Here is an 18,232-nt window from a genome sequence, read left to right on the forward strand (position 1 = left end):
CACTACACCTCTCTGAAACGCTCTTCCCTGCCTTCCATGACACCACATGTTCCTACCTTTTCTCCTTGTCTGAGTACTTTTTATAACCTAATTTTTAGGTCCACCCTCCTTCAGCAAGCTGGGGATCCTTAAAAGTAAGTCCTACACCTACTTCTTTTTCCACTCTCTCCTCTCTCCCAAAACAATCTTATCCATCTCCATGGCTTAATTTACCACTATATATCAATGACTCTCAAGTTTATATCCAGCCACTTCAAAATTAACATGTCCTTAACAGGGTGTAGTTGGATAGGAGGAACAAATCTAATGCTCTATAACACAGTAGGATAATGATGAGTGACAACAATTAATTGAATATTTCAAAATAGCTAGTGGAGAGGATTTTGAGTGACCCCAACACAAACAAATAATAAATGCCGACAGGAGTGGATAAGGCAATTGCTGTGGTCTGATCATTAAACATTGTATATGTGTATTGAAATGTCACATTGTACCCCCAAAATATGTACAATTACTACGCAGCCATTAAATATTTAAAAACATTTTTTAAAAAAATTAACACATCCAAGATCAAACAATGTATTATTCCCACTCCCTGCCCCAAACTTCGTTGTCCACCTCAGTAAAAGGCACCTCATACATCTATATGTACAATCAGACATTCAGGAGCTGACCTTCATACTGTCCACATCCTAAGCCCCATATCAAATTTATCACTAAGTTTTGCTGATATTCTTATTTCTCTCATGCCTGTATCCTTTTCCTCCCCTAATTGCTATCACCAGCCAAGCTACCACCATATCTTGCCTGGATTATTCTAATAAAAACCTACTAATCAGTTTCCCCTCATCCACTGTGACTACAACTCAGTCAGAATGATGTTCTCAAAATGTAAATGTAAGCCAATCACTTTCAGCTCCACATAAAACCTGCTAACATCTACCTCTTGCTCAAAATGGCCTGCAAGGCCTGTATGGTATGACCCTGGCCACCTCACAGCCTCACCTCCCATCACTTTCACCTTCCTTAGTACAATCCTGTTAAATCAACCTTTGCTGTATTCCTTAGCCATGTAATGTTTCTACACATCGCAAGACCTCTGCACGTTATCTTTCATCCTGGAATACTTGTTCCTACAACTCTTTACCTCACGAACTCCAGTCCACACTCAGCAGATCTTACCTCAAGTACCATGGGTTCAGGAATCCTGTTTCATTCTAGGTCTTGGTCATTTGTTATCAGCACTCAGAAATTTGTTTCTTTTCTTAGAATTTATTTTCTTTGCAATGTCATAAATATTCATTTGACCATTTGGTAAATGGCTCTCACCTACCAGAATAAAAACTCCATGGAGACAAAATCCTTGAATACTTAAGCTTACCATCAATTATCCAATACCAGCATCATGCCTGACACCTGGTAGGTGCTCAGTGCCTTGCACAAATGCTTTCTTTGGGTAGTTCTAAGAAACAATAATAGATGGACTAACCTATGCTAAGGGCTTTGCAACTGAAGCCCACTGTTACCTCTGACACTATCACCCTCTGAAAAGTGAAAATGAAAAGGAAGAATGACATGCTCAAAGCCACACAAAGAAAATGAGTGGGTGAACATGGCACCCTTGGTGTCTAATCTAGGGCCTTCTCCAGTGCATATGCAGGCATTTCCATGTGGTTTTGTGCCCACAGAAGATCCTTTCCCTTGTTTACTAGTAAGTAATCGCAAGTTTGGTCTCCCGAGCTCTCTCACTCTAGTTTTATTGGAATCATTAGCTAAGGCTTTCATCTCAAGCCGGCAGGTCACTAGCAATGTCATTTGTCTCCATTTCCCTCCATCGTACACACTCAGCAAATATTACTTAAAGAATTTCTGGCTATGAGGCAAGAACCAGTAATTGAATTAAATATTTTCACCCTCTCTAAGTCAATCTGCTGAAAACAAGTTATTTTCTCTGCCCTATCAGGACATGATTAAAGAAGAAATATCCGGATTTTTCCTGTGGTCAAATTATCAGCTGTCTATCGCATCATGCCATGCAATCCAACGTAAATAGAACATGCACCCTACCCTGTTGGCCAATGCTCAGAAATATTACATGTGGTCTCAAGAACAATGTACATTATTAATAGCCTATGAGCTTATGCCTTTCCCCACCCACCCCTGCAACTGTTCTCCTCCTCACCACCCTCCTGCACAGGGCTGAAAATGTTGCCTGTCACTACATCAGCAGGGGAAAAAAACCTGAAACAAATATAGCCAAATGTCTGACACTCCAAATTATGAAAGAAACCTAATAGCTTTGTTCCACTCCCATCCCCACTCAACTCAGCCTCATCACTAGTTTCAAAACATCAAAGCTTTTCTTAAATGTAAAAAAGCCAGTAAAAATAGGTAACAGAAAACTAAGCCCCAATCTGTAAGGAAGAATTAGTAACCAGAAGAATTCCAAAAGATTACACACGACTGTTTCTGTAAATCATTCATGCTTTGCTGTCCTTTTAAAAATGTGACTAGGGATTCACTTTTCATTTATGTTCTATTTCAGATTGCTTTTTAAAAGAGAGGGAATTTTCAAAGGAAAAGTTCAGATTTTGAGGCTGATACATTCAAGTTTAAAAGGGATACAAACCGATTCAACCACAAAAATAATAATAAAAAGGAAACAAGGACAGCTGTACCATACAACTAGCACTCAATTTCAAAGTAGGTACAAGATCTCTAAAATGATGACTACAGGGCTCAGGAATCTCTGGCTTAAAATCAAACAGCTTCTTCACACATATATACATATGCAAAAAACTATTCTTCCCACCTTCCAAAACTCCTACAACTTACCAAATACAGTTCACTGCAATTTTGCACAGTATTTATGATCTGGCAAAATGATACAGGCTTACTCTGCTCAGTGAAATGATGAAACAAACAGAAAGCACTAATTCTATTAGTCTTTCCTCAGTTAATCAGTCCTAAACCACAAGCCCAGTGAGTTTAAGTTAACACGGATATGCCTTTAATGTGCCTGACTATACTGTTGTGAAAGGTATGCTTGAACCACCAGACAGCACTGTCAAAAGTAGATTCTTAAAATTAGCAATAAATATACCCAGCATGTCTAAATCATGGTATAGTGTAGTAAAATCTTATACACTACAGATACAAACACTTGGGCATCTGATTCATTTGGGGGTTGGGTGGGGGGAAATATGCAAGGCTGTCAAGTGCTGCCATATCACTCATAAATATATTATGTGAGTAGATGAGGAAGGGGAAAGTCTATGAGGGAGAAAAGGTCAGTATTTTCATTTTTAGGAATTCTTTCTCTTCAATTCATTTACCTACGGTTTATGAAAAGAAAAAAATGGATACGGGGGGAAAAATGAAGTTATATGGTATGTTCCTCTCTCCTTAGAATAGTTTTATCCTGGAAATAACCTATGCAGACTAACTGTAAAACCAGACAATTAAACCTTACACAGTTTCTATGCTACTGGTGAATAGTAGTTAATAACTTCACACTTTTCTTTTTGTCTCTTAACAAGAAGGGAATAGCACTTTGAAAATCATTACTGCTCTGTCATCTTGGTTCACTGCCAAAGCAAGGAGCTTCAGAACACCTGTCAAATAACACGCAGCTTGTGGAAAAGAAACATATACCAAAATAGGTTCATATGAAATTTTCACATATGTAAAAAGTGGAATGAATTTGGGTTAACAAAAAGCCGCTCATTCTGATGAGGGTTGGGGGAAGAAAGGAAGAGTTTTCCAAAGACTCAATCTATGTGACTGGAGTCAATGTAATGAAAAATCTCAGCAGTGATCAGTGGTATCAACACAAAGTTAGTCTAGTAGTAGTTATCTTCTTAGCCTTAGCCACATTTCCAATGGTTTCAGTAAAAGGACAAAATACCCCTGTGTTCTCAAATAAAAGGGCCTAGTTCAAATGTATAACTATCCTTTTCCTTATTCTGGGTACCCTGGCCATTCTTATTAACTAAAAATAGGTTTCTATACAAAGACCCTGTCAAAAATATTCATCACCTCCACATCCGCCTACCTATAACTGCAAAAACATGTAGGTGAGCATTATCCCAGAGATAGGGCAAATAAACATCCGCTACATGGGGCACAGGTGGAGATCAAAGACGAACACAACTAAAGCATTATCTCTGAACAATAACATAGAAGTGGAGATTAGAAAATACAGAAATAACTTGAGGTATAGGCTTTCCTTTTATTTTGGTGTTTGTTAATAAAGAAGACAATTTTAAGTACTGATACTAATTTTGTGCAGATCCATTCTAAAATCTAATAATAAAAAATCCAATGTATAGCTGAAAAAAGGTATAAATTTAGATTGAGAGTGAGGAAATCCCATCTTCCTTAATGAAAGAAGCCCTAGAATGTTGAAGGTTGGTACTGAAAAAGATTCTGAAAGATTAGAGAGGCCAACCTATAACCCCAGGACCATCTCCTGCTACCTCTGACACCTAGGGGTATAATGTGGGATGGGGGGGGGTGCTCCTTCTCTGACAAAGACTTGTATCACCATTGCAAATAGGCCCATGGCTGGATTTCCCCAAGCTCAGGTGAGACAAAGATATGGCAACCATTCAAAAACTTCAGTAAATTCAAGGGGAATAAGCCTAAATGGTTCTTGATGAAGCTTTCCTCTCATATGCTCACAGATCCCAGCTCATCTCACAGCAGACCTCAGGTAAGAATTGACCCAGTCTTTCTTTTCCCAGCTGTCTCCAACATCAACTGTTTTGTGTACACCCAAACTTAGACCTTTCAAAGTCCTAAACCCTAAAGGACGCACAGAGGTCAATGTTACAAATATCTTGGAGTTGCTAGTTTCCAACTATGAAGAAAGAAGGATAAGGTCATGCTAAATTTTTCTCAAGTCCAAAGTTTTGGCTCTTTTGAAAGAAACAGTTTCAAGAATAAAGAGTACTTCAAATCAGGCCTACGTATAATACTTTTATTTCTATAAATGCAATACTGTGTTATAATAAGAGACTGTATAACAGACTGTATTACATTATATGCTTACATACTATGAGCACATAGTGTATATGTTTATTATAATAAGCATATATAAAAATGAATATGTATGCATTATTCAATTTTTTTGTCACTGCATTTCTCTCAAATTATTTAAAGTCTAAGTTATCATAATCTGGACTGGTCTTCTGTGGGGTGTTTCCCAAGTGCAGCTTCCTCTTCTCATCTTGATATTTAGCAACATCACTCACATCAATTTTTAGAAAGGATACTGACAAATGGACAAGCAAATGGAGATGTTCCTTAGTACAAGTTAATCAATATAAATGATCTGCAGTTTAAATGCCACTTACTTGACTACAGATAGTTGTTTCTATAGAGTTTAATGACATATGACAAGAACAAAGGCTCTAAAATAACTATTAATTTGTACTAAGTACTTCAACTTATTCCGTGTGAATTACCACAAATTCTGAGCTATTAGAATATAAATTAATAAAACTGAATACTACTGCATTGTCAGATCTGAAGAACTGCAAAGAATTTAGAATCCAAACGTTCCTGGAATAGGACAATAAAAAGGGAATAGAAAAGTTTCTCTGGTCTTGAATTTTATAATGTAAACAACTTCAAAAGTGGTAAATAAAAAAAAAGTGATAAGTAATCTATGACCATTGCAAAAGGATATTAGTTGTTCTTTCATAAACTATATCTCCCAAAATATATTAAGGTTTCATTTTAATCTTTAAAACATCTCATATTAACCTTGTATTTTAAAAAAATCAAAATGTTAGTAGGTCAGCTGAAGTCAAAAGCAGTCTTACCATTGAGTATTACAATTCTAGAAACAGAATGAGAACTTGTTTTCCTACCACCGACATGGTTTCCATGGGTCTGGTGTGGCCCGTGAATTCTTTACCATATTTTAGATGACAAAACCATACATTTTTAAGGCTTATGTTTCCCCTCAAGCTACACAGAAAACAGAAATGAAATATACGAAGCAACAATTCTTCACCAGTTTTGCATCATGGTCCCTTTGAGACTCTCTTAAGTGCTTTGCACACTCTTCTCCAAAAATGTATACACATAGGCACAGACATACAAAATGTTACATGAAACTTTTCAGGATCACAGATCTCCCCTTCACTCTCCTTGACTTGACAGAAGTTCTCATCCAACAATCTAAGAATCAGTAAGATTTCAAAATTTGTATTTTTTATGTCTAAAAGATGTTTTCATTCTTTCTTCCTACCTTTAATTTCCTCTATTTCTACCAACTATTTCTGGAAATATTCAAAACCAGAGTTATTCTTCCATTACATATGATTATCTTTTAGAACAGGACCAGCAAACTTTTTCTAAAAAGGGCAGACAATATGTTTCAGGATTTGCAGGGCACTCAATCTCTGTGGCAACTAAACTGCTGTTTTAGTACAAATGCAGTCATAAACAAAAGTATATGACTGTGTCCCAATAAAAGATTATTTATAAAAATAGGTAGTAGAAGAATGAGTCCATGGGACAGTTTGCCAATCCCTCAAATACAGAAATAACTTCAAGAAATCCACAAATAAGCAAACAGGTAAATACTATTAGATCCCTAAGTTATACCATCCCTAAAAATATTTTCAGAGTGACTTAAAAGTTAAATAAGAAAAGCCAATCTGTAACTTTTATAAGCAATAAGGGAGAAAATGTCACTGGAAGAAGAAGGGATTTCTTAAGGAAAAAAACCTCACTTTGTATAAAGGGGAAAAAACAAAATGGTTGGCATTAAAATTAGAAACATTTGCACACTGAAAGATAGCAAATAAAGTTAAAGGATAACCAACAGGCTACAAAAAGGTATTTGCAACACAAATGACTAAATGAGAATTAGACTTTGAATACCTAAGAAGAAATACTACAATACATACTACCCCAAAAAAATAGGACACGGTCACATAGGCAATCCAGACAAGAAAATGGAAGAGTTAATAAACATGAAATGATGCCCAACACAACTAGTAATTAAGGAAATGCTAATTAAAATCATAAAAAGATAACATTTCACACTCATAAGACTCATGTAACAACTGTTAGCAAGGATGTAGAACACTGAGGATCATACAAGTATATCACAAGGACATACTGAGTAAAAGATCCCTCAATAGAAAAATAAACAAAACAATTCAAAGAAGAAAAACTGTACATCAGAGTCATTGCCAATTCTCTCGTTTATTTTTGTTTTGAGACAGGGTCTCGAAACACCTATGACATATAAATGGCCTGGAACTTGAAATCCTCCTACCTTGGTCTCTTGAGTTACTGGTATTACAGGTGTGCACTACCATGCCCAGCTGCCAATTCTTTTTTTTTTTTTTTTTTTTTTGGTGCTGGGGATCAAACCCAGGGCCTTGTGCTTACAAGGCAAGCACTCTACCGACAGCTATCTCCCCAGCCCGCCAATTCTCTTTTGATGAGCTTCTGATACTATGACTGAGGGAGTTACACAGTGTGGCTCCAGCCACAGATATGAATTTAACTATTTGACAGAAGAATTTAACTTGCTATGGTAAATTAAATGATTGATCTTACCAATAAAAATCACACACTGCTTGAGATGCACAAATCCTACTTCTAGAAATAGAGAAACTCTTACACAGGTGGCACTGTCTACCATAGCACTGTTTCTTACAATAAAAATTTTAAAAAATGAAAACTTCAAAACTTCAAAATATGAACTATTAAGAGAATTTTTAAAAATACACTGTGCTATATTAATTAACTGAAATATATAATAGTTAACATAAATAAATCAAATCTAAAACTGATCAAGACAGATATGCTTAAATTGTGATATACAAAGTAGGGTTCCTCTTCCCTTCCCCACCTTCTTTTGCAAATAACAAAAATCTATGACACATAAACAGTAAAAAAACATTTAATCTACCACATGCATAATACTCCCATGTTATAAAAAGCAAAAAATAGGAAAGAAAAAAACACAAGAAGGACACAATCAACCCTGAGAATGTAGTTACCTTAGAGGAAGACAAAAAAGAAATGACAGAAGGTAGGGAGGAAATGGTCTTTAGTTGTCTCTGTAATATTTTATTCCTTTTAATTTTAAAGGAAAAAACAAGGCTAACTTTAAGAAAAAAAAAGATTGGAAAAGTAAAATCTCCACTTATATTCTAGATAAAAATGAAGAACTCCCTTAACAATTATAAGATTCTATTTTACCACTGACACCAACAAAGGCTGAAGCCTTCTGTCCTAGTGCCATTCCCAAGGGTTCCTGACAAGTGCTACCATATCACCAAGAGGTTCCCAGAAAGCCTTAGTCCAGATTGTGATGTTTGCAAGTAAGGATTTGGACACATTTTCTAAATGAACAAATTTTAGTTCTGAGCACAATTGTAAGCTACAGTCAGTTGGCAAACAGACTGGCAGGGACTCATTTCAGACTACTGGGTGGGAAAATGAAAATGCATGGACTCTATGCCCAAATATTAGAGCACACACTCACTTGAAAATGCAATCAGAAATCCAAATCAAAAATAATTTTCTCAAGAATGCAGAAATAAAACAATACCAATGTAAGTACTAATTATTCCATAAAGACAAATATAACCATTATGCTAAGAATTATGCAATGAGTATGCTTATAAATAAATAGTAAGTTTTAAATCCCTTAATAAAAAAATGAAGAATTCAAAGAGGCAAAATTATATATCAAGATCGTTTTTTATTTTCTTTAGATCAGCTTCTAGTACTGTGACTGAGGGAATAATGTATTGTGCCTCCATGGTCAGAGACATGAATTAGCTATTTGGTAGAAGCATTAGTTTACCATAATAAGTTAAATGATTATTCTCATGAATAAAACTTGCAATTCAAAAATCATCATTATTTTAAACACTAAATAGATTAGATTATTATAACCTTTTGGTCCACTTTTACACTATTGTTAATAGTTTCAAGAATAATAAAAGTCTAAAATGTGGACAGATTTAAGTCACTAAATGGCCTTTGCTTTTGTCCACAGAATAAAATCCTTAATTGATTAATGATTTTAGGGTGTCTATCGCCATCTAGTGAACAATCACTTCAATTACCACACCAGACACTTGACAACTTATAGTTTTCATTGTAGTTTAAATACACATGTGCACTAAGTGCTGTAGGCTTACCCAATTTCTTTCTTATGTTCTACCCATACACTGAGAACAAATACAAATACAGATGGTATTTGTAGAGATTCACTTTTGAGTGTCTATAAACAATGTTTCCATATTCTCTGGGAACACTGACTTCCATTATTTTTAAATAACTTTTCCCACTGTAAGGTTCCTCATACAATTCCTTAACCATTAATTCCTCTACCACTGAGCAATTAAAAATCATGGAAGAGTTTCAGTATGAAAGATCACACCTGTGAAAAGACAATATTGATGCCCATTTGACACAACTATTAGCACTTTTATTATAAACCTGTTTTTTAAAGTACAATTAGCAATTACTCTGAGTATTCTAGCAGCCATAATATATTTGATTACAGAAATTATTAGGTCACCAGAGCCAAACCTGCATGATTCCAGCAAAACTGAGCACACAAAAAATAGGCTTAAAAATTAAAAGGGAAGGGGAACTTCAAGGTCTCCCCAGACTATGCATTAATCCATATCCAAATGCAAAATTTTATTTTTTGCAAAGGCATGCCACCAGGTTTCTTTCTCATTATTTTCTGCTCCAACCTTTAATATAAGGAATTTAAAAGCAAACTACTAATAAGATATTCAGGTTACTATTATTTTTGTCCATTCCATCTAATCACCAAAAACACCAGCTTAATGTTATAAAAGTTTTCCAAAATCCCCCTAAAATGATTCTCATTTTACACTTTACCCCACCTATTATTGTCCCTCTAATAACTAAGAGATGCTTGAAAATCACTGACTAGTAGTATATATGAAAAATTCTAGCAAACCCAGAGAGATTATCAAAGACTATTTCCATCTGCTACTGCTAAAAATTATCACCAATACTTTAACGATCATTTTTATTTTAGCAAATAATTTCTGTAGAGGACTTTGGATCTTCTTCTAGAACAGTTCCAGGGAGCAGTTGTATAATTATTATTTCTCATTAACCTCATATTAAAGACCTACTTCCCACAGGTGTTGTATTCATCATTATTTACAGAAAGGATAAGGGGGAAAGGGACAGAAACAAAGAATTCAAATCACATGATTACTTCTACATTTGTCTGAAATTCTTTGTTTTTCAATGGGACAAGTAGGGGTTTTTCAAATAGTTTATTTAGTAAAGATTTGTTATTGTTATATTTTTGTACGACAGAAAAATAAAAATTGAGTTTAAGCTCCCTATTAAAAATCTAGCTAAACAAAAATATTGCCCTTAAAATACAATGGATTAGGGGAGTGGGGAGATCATTGGACAAATTTGGGGCTTATCATTATCAACAGTGCCCTTTTAAGCTTGTGGATTTCTGAGCCAATGCAGAAAATGTAACAACAGGGATTTCCCAACAGCAAGAGGCACTCTCCAAGGGAGTAAATTGTCAACTATTGCCTCTCATGAGAAACTTAAGAGTAACCTTGATCCAATCTCAATAGTCAACCCATGTATTATCACCCAGTTGGGGCATAGTGAGTGCATTTCCTAATACAAAAATAAGATGGTATTCCATCAGAAGCCACTGGATACACATACAGAAATAAAATTTAAATAATTTTGAAGTAAACTTAGCCTAAGAAACTGAAAACATCCTTCTCTCACTTCAACTAGCTCCTAAAACATCTCTATCTTTCTAATGTAAAAAAGAGTCCATGTCTTATGATGAATATCAAAAAAGATGATCTTCTAGGACAAAGAGGCAGAATATAAAGCAGAACCGCAGTCATGAAAGACATTCTGATATGGAGGAGACAGCCCTAATTCAGTAAAAGACAATCAGGAAGACATGGATTCAAATTCAAAACAGCTACTTGTTATCCTTTACCTTTTTTGAGTTTCAGCTTCCTCTGTACGATGGGAACATTAATACCCATGTCAAAAGACTTTCATGGTTTTAATAAAATAATGCAAATAGCTTCTAACATACGCATTCAGCACAAACTGGCCCTTCCTTGCTGTGCCCTAAGTCAAGTCTCTGAGATAGGGCTGCAAACAAGAGTAACTCTAAACATCCTGATGTTTGTTACATATACTAGTTAGATAGGTACTATCCAATAAAGTAGTCACTAGCCACATGCAGCTATTTAAATTCATTTTAATTATAATTAAATAAATCTAAAATATCAGTTCCTCAGTTAGTGCTAACTCATGGCTAGAGGCTATTGTAATACATAACAGAATATTCATTTTCTTCAAATCCTACTGGACAGAGCTGGTATACACTCTGAAGTAGGAGTCAGTAAACTTTTTTTCTGAAAGTGCCAAAGAGCAAAAAATTTAGGCTTTGCTGGCCATGCAAGACTCTATCTTAACTACTCAATTCTGCTATTATCACACAAAAGCAGTCACAGATGATACATAAACGAATGATCTTGGTTCTGTTTCAATAAAACCTCATTTATAAAAACAGATAGCAGGCTGGATTTGCCCGAACAGACCATAGTTTGCCAAATCCTGCTCTAGAGTATTCCAAGTCCAGACCCCCAATACAAGCATTCTGCCCATAACCACTATCTACCACCTTTAAGACTGAGTAGTCTTAAATTCACTGACAGGAAATAGCAGCTTAATGGAGTCAAATCAATTTAATATTTAACATAACCATTCTTTTACAAATCAAAAAGTCATGTACCTTGTACTATAGTGTTCATAAAGTCATAGTGCCTAACCTGTGTTTGGTATCTGGATTATCATTGTAAAGCAGATACTCTCCATCTATATAACTCCAGCCCTGACATATTCCTGGAATTCTGGATTTATACACCCAACTGCCTACTTAATATATCTGGAGATCTATTACTCATCTCAAAGGCAACACATAGAAGATAGAACTCTTAATACCTTAGTAAAAGGCTACATTAACTTTCTTCCTGATTTCCACCTTTCCCTCACAAACACTGATAGTTCAACTCAGTACCAAAAATTAACTTCCTTATGTTACCTCTTCACAGAAACCTAACCTGACAAATCTAAAGTTGTCATATAAACATTCTCTAGGCCACTGCCCTGTTTTAATTATCTGCAGAGCATTTACTTCTGTTCTAATATCTTAGTTTTTTTAATGTTTGTGTATTCATTTAATTACTGTTTGTTTTACCAATCTATCTTCTTCATATCCCAGGCCTTCAAAAACATGTCTCCTCTCCCCCACCACTCTAGGTAGAATCCAAGCCTTGAAATAACAGGGACCTATAGTCTTGCTTAATTCTCTATCCCCAGTGCCTAGAACAAAGTTTGGCACATAGATGTTCAATAAATACACACACACACACACACACACACACACACACATATGAATGAATAAATTCTTATTTAAATGCCTACTGTCTTAAACTTGTTCTAAAAAAAAGGGTATTTGAATCTAGATAACTAGGTAGCAAACTTGTCTCTCCCACACTACAAAATGTATAGTTAAAAATCCTCTAATATTTAGAGATGTGAATGTGATTAAACCATTTACCTCCCTTCCTTTGTATGTCACCAAGGCAGCCAGTGGTTTGGCGTAAAATCTGCTGTAGGAAAATCCCAGGCAACCGTACATACTGTTCGCTGTGAGCTTCAAAGCCTTCTGTCGAATGTCATACTGCAGGTCACACAAGGATGAAAGACAAACAACAATATTTGCAGATGCTTAAGCATTACATTAGGTATCTTTCTATATCACCAGTGAGAAAGATAACCCTTCAATATCCCTGAAAGAAAAAGAACTCTTAAAATACTCAACCTGTCCTCTCAGATCCATGATGCCCTAACCTCCTAGAAGCAAGTATATACAAACTCCAAAGTTTCCAGAATTCAGAAAGATCTTGCACAGGTACACCTACTGCAGATAGAAGTGCCTCCAATTCTGAGGCAGTCTAGTGTTTTTGAATGGATACCTATCCACAAATAAAATAAGTACATGCACTTGCCCACAGCATCCTATTTAAACTACTCCTAAACGATCAAATTAGAAAAGCTGAAATATTCATTCAGATGTTTCTTAGTGAAAAAATATACCTGAAGAATAAGGTCTGGGTTTAAATCCTGCTGTTTCATTAGTTGTTTGACTTGTTTTCTCCGTTCTACCAGTTTCCGGATCTCTCTGGGCAAAATGCCCATTTCTAAGCTTGGATCTGGCAACTCAGGGATCTGTTCTTGTTCTCCATCCTGATAAACATACAATAGAAATTTCAGAGAGTAAAATTTTGGTAAGATAAAATTCTAAAATAATGTTTGGTAGGCATTTTACCCCATAATCACATTCTTTTTTAAATATTTTTAGTTGTAGATGGACGCAATGCCTTTATTTTATTCATTTATTTTTATGTGGTACTGAGAACCGAATCCAGTGCCTCACACATGCTAGGCAAGCGCTCTGTCACTGAGCTACAGCCCCAGCCACCCATAATCACATCTTTAAAAGCTTCTTTCTTACATGAGTAAAGATCAACATTCCCTAAAAAAGAGTTGAACAAACTACAGACCATGGCCCTTCCCCCAACCCCACCCCTCCGCTCCCCTTTTAGCAGCCTGTCATTCCCAATACCTCCCTCCCCTGTAGTTACTCACAAATTTTGATTTCATTTAAAGGGATAGATTTTTACACATGCTACCATCCTCTTCAACAAGATTGAGGAGCAACATGTTTGGGGAAATTGCTTTTAAAATACAAACACTCAGACAGACTTCTAGGATTTGAAAAAATAACCAGCAGCTAAACTACTGTTTTAAAGCATTTGTACGACCAAACAAAATGCTATAGAACTTTAAAACTATGGAGAATCATAGCAATTATTGTAAATGTTTTAGACTAAAAATAAAAAGCTAAATACTAAACCAGAAAATTTCTTTTAAGAATTTGAAGCACATTTAAATAGGCCATGACATTTCTAAAAATTAATACAAATATATTCCTTAGCATTGATGTAGTACTTTTTACCTATAAATTGATTTACAATTGGCAGAAGAATAGCAACATTTTTAAAAAGCAACCAGCAGTCTTATATTAAAATTTGCAGCAGGAAAAGCAGGGAAAGCATTAGACCATTTTTCTCAAGTCTCCATTAATTCTATTAACAGGATACAAAGAAAAGCCAGATGCATTTGCCCTTTCAAAGGTACAAGATTTAAAATAAATCTCTTAGCTTAAAGTATGTCAAGTCAATGCCACTTGATAAGGCAGACTTTACAAAGTATCTAATTTTATAAAGATCAATATTTGCAAATGAAACTCTTAGAGCAATAAGGACCTATTGTTTCCCAATATAGCACAAGATGATAGCAGACCTATTAAAAAGGTATTGCTATAGATTCCAATTTATTTACAGCAACTATGAAAGTCAAATGAAAAGTAAACTTGAAAGGATCTGAAGTCAGAAAATTTGCAAATCCACTCCCAGCTTTTACCATTACTGCCTATGTGACACTAACTGATCTGAAGACAAAATACTGTACAGGAAAATGATACAGAATCTATTAAGAGCTACATGTAAATTTCTTAGATGACTTCTCAAGTCCTTCCACTCTGAAATGATTCTATTATATATCCAGAATCCAAACTGAAAAGCTTAAATAAACAAAACAGTGTTGGCAGCAGTTGGGAAAAAGGACTGGATAATGATAATTACCGCAGTACTGGTACAGTAGAACAAAGCCCAAATAATATTATCAAAGGCAGTCACTATTTGGGGGGTTGTCTACTCAATACCATCTCTGTAAGATTATCCTCTAGTCCCAAAGAAAGATTCAACTCTAACAGCCAGATTTGTACTCTGTAAACCCACTCCTGTGGTCACAGGTGATGGGACCAGAGGTGCTGACTAACCTAGGCAAGCCTATTAGATTCTTCTGGGAACTTATTAGATTCTTCTGGGAATATGGAATTGGAACTGAAAAACAGCTCCAAGGCATGTGGTTGGAACTAAATGACATGTAAATTAAGGAGCTAGAGGGCAAACAGACATCTTATGCCATGAAGAAAGAGAAGGAAGGAAGGAAGGACAGACGGACGGATGGATGGACAAAAGGAAAACAGGCAGGCAGGTAGGAAGAAAAGTAAACAAAATGTGGGGAATAATGTTCCAGTCACACGAAGAGAGGGGTATTATTCAGCAAAACAAAGGAACAAAGTACCAATACATGTTACAACACAGATGGACCTTGAAAATAAGGTGTGAAGTACGATACAAAAGACCACATGTTATATGATTCCATTCATTTTAAATGTCCAGAATACACAAATCTATACAGGCAGAAAGATTAGTGATTGCCTACAAGTAGGAGGAAGAGAGGGAGGTGACAATAAATGTTTCCTTGGGAAATAATAAAAATGTCCTAAAGCTGAATGTGGTAATGGTTACAAACTGGGAATATTCTAAATGCCAGGAATGCATGCTTTAAATATATGGATTGTGTGGTGTGTGAATTATACCTCAATAACGCTGTTTTCAAAAAGATAAAGAACCAGTCTGTCTCTTTCTGGCCAACCTCTTTTTGATAACTAAGAAAGGACATAATTAATATATCCTTTAAGAGGAAAAACTACAATACTAACTCTTTTGGTTCTCCTCCTTTAAGCAATACTTTTAAGCTCCATTTAAAGAGACCCCAGTTAAAATACAAACCTCTGTAACTTTCTGGGCCTCTGAAGCAACTCTTTGCACTGTTGTAAAACAAATGTTAAATTCCTGAATGATGGAAGGATATAAACTGTTGAAGTCCAGCAGCAAAATAAACTTATCATAAAAACCTGAAATAAAAAGGCCACATAAAATCATAAAAAGTCTAAAGAAAAACACTGTCAAAACATATTAGAAGTACTCTACTAAGTATAATAGAAACCATATACTATCCAGCACTATGAAGCAGACAAAAGGGAAAAAAGTGGACTACCACTCAATAAAATGACTTTCATTAGAGTGAAAACCCAGATCACAAAAGAGGGATGAAAACATTGTCTCTCCATGAAACCAGCTCCAACCAGTCCTTCCCTAATAGTCCCCAAATACATCATTATTATGGGAAAACACCATTCAGGGTCAATTATTTTAGAGATCATATCCACTTCCAAAAGAATGTTGCTAAATTCTACTTCAAGCAAGCATTCCTTCCCGCCTATTCTCCCACCCAACCCTAAATAAAACACCAGTAAATGGTTATATATTTCTTACAAACACATCTTCAAATAATAAAATGGGTAATCCATTTACCTGTACACAAACTGTGCTGAAAACCAGACAAGAGGAATTTATATGAATGTCAGTAGTGGAACGATCCACCCTTGTTGCTTGCAAAAGGTGAACAGAAAGCTACTATATTTCTCTAGGACATTTACAAAGAGTTTCCTTCACTTTGAGAAGAAACTGAATAAAAATAAATGTCCGTCATTAAGACAATAACTACAAACATATTATTGACAGCTTAGCCTGTGTCAAACAATCCCATTTATTCCTTAAATACCTCTGTAGATTATTCTTATCTCTGTTTTACAGAAGAGGAAAATGAGGCTTATAGATGTTCAACAGGCAGCCCAAGATCACATAGTCAGCATTCAAATCCAAATGTAACACCAAAGTACCACTGTTCCATGTGATTTCAATCAATAATAAATTCACTTTTGTCAAAAATGTCTCCCACTCAGAGTGAATTACTTGATAAAATTCACATTATATCCAACAATATGAATATATGTAACACTACTACTGTACATTTTGAAATGGTCAAGATGGTTTAAAAATAAGATCCTTTCTAGCTCTGTCACAAAACATCATCTTTGCCACTCAAAAAGAAAAGTTATTCTTCGGTTAAAGTTCAATTTTGTGGCTATTATCTGTACTTAACTCTGCTGGCCAAATAAACTGGTCCTGGCAGAACCAACCCTCACAGAATGGAGGGAAGAAGGGAGAGGTACTCCCACTGCAGGACAAATAGCATCTACACCCTCACCAGGGGTTGGCAAAGTATGCACAAACCAAACTCGGTCAATTGCCTGTTTCAGTATCATTCATAAGCTAAGAGTTTTAATATCTTTAAATGGTTAGAAAAAGTAAAAACCAGTACTCCAAGTTACATGGAAATTATATGAAATTTAACTTTCAATGTCTATAAATAAAATTATATTAGAACAGCAGGAAAAAATTCACATTAATTCTATATTAGCTGACTGGCAAACAAGATTTGCACATGTGTACAAGAAAAAAAAAAGATCATTATGAGATCAACTTGCTGACCTCCAAGAAACAATTCAGGTCTTCTAGTTTTCAAGTCTAGCTCTACATGAAAAAAATTTCTTAACACCCAGAGTAAACCAATCCAGTGTCCTCATCTTACCAACTTTGGGGTCCAAAACCAAGCCTCCAGCATAAGCTGCTTTCTTCCGTCCTTTCTTATATTTATTGGTATCTCCATCAATTTCTTCATCTTCATCTCCCTAACATCAAATGGAAAGATAACTTCACCAGTCAGCAATTAATTAATTAGGAAGTTTTAGTATTCTCTCTTTTCCAATAACCGTACTCAGTTTTAATAAACACTATTTTTAGTTAGTGGTTCTACCTGTAGGAAAAGAGTTGTTGTAATATGTTCATGAATCAAAATGAATGCCAAGCATGTTAGTTTCCTATGCAATCTCGGAAAATATGCAAAATCTATTTTTAAATGTTTCTAAATTCATAGGAATTGCATATCTCCAAATCAATGGTTATTAAAAGTACAACTTTTCATTTATATAGAATTTGAAGTTGTAGAAGGGCCTATTAAATTCATAACTCTAACATTCATGATGTAAAACATACAGTATTTCACATAGGTATTTTTTTTTGAGGTGGGATTTTGCTATGCTGCCCAGGATGACCTCAAATGCCTCAGTTCAAGTGAATTCTCCTGTTTCCTCCCAAGTAGCTTAGGACTACAGACACATGCCACCATGCCTGGCTTACCCTCATTATTAATATAGACACCTTAAAATAAGTATGTCCATATACTGAAAATTCGTTCCTAAGTAGTTTACTAACAGCCCACATTCAATGCCTCTGGAGAAATTAAATAGCTCCAAATTAATATT

The 18,232-nt window shown here is 35.3% G+C and overlaps 1 protein-coding gene and 1 non-coding gene across 3 annotated transcripts in view; both read right to left on the reverse strand.

Moving 5' to 3' along the window:
- Window positions 1-18,232, reverse strand: part of Pola1 (DNA polymerase alpha 1, catalytic subunit) — a 288,260-nt gene that overhangs the window by 223,578 nt on the left and 46,450 nt on the right. For both annotated transcript variants that reach the window (XM_047536617.1, XM_047536616.1), the window contains 4 exons: window positions 17,500-17,599; window positions 15,795-15,919; window positions 13,189-13,338; window positions 12,650-12,772 (listed from right to left, as the gene is read on the reverse strand). In XM_047536617.1, the coding sequence (XP_047392573.1) occupies window positions 12,650-12,772; window positions 13,189-13,338; window positions 15,795-15,919; window positions 17,500-17,599 (498 nt within the window). The remainder of the gene's footprint in view (window positions 1-12,649; window positions 12,773-13,188; window positions 13,339-15,794; window positions 15,920-17,499; window positions 17,600-18,232) is intronic.
- LOC124972752 (small Cajal body-specific RNA 24) lies at window positions 16,424-16,553 on the reverse strand. Its single transcript, XR_007106532.1, has one exon. It is a non-coding gene; the product is annotated as a small Cajal body-specific RNA 24 (non-coding RNA).

Source organism: Sciurus carolinensis, chromosome X (assembly GCF_902686445.1).
Source record: "Sciurus carolinensis chromosome X, mSciCar1.2, whole genome shotgun sequence".
Lineage (NCBI taxonomy): Eukaryota > Metazoa > Chordata > Mammalia > Rodentia > Sciuridae > Sciurus > Sciurus carolinensis.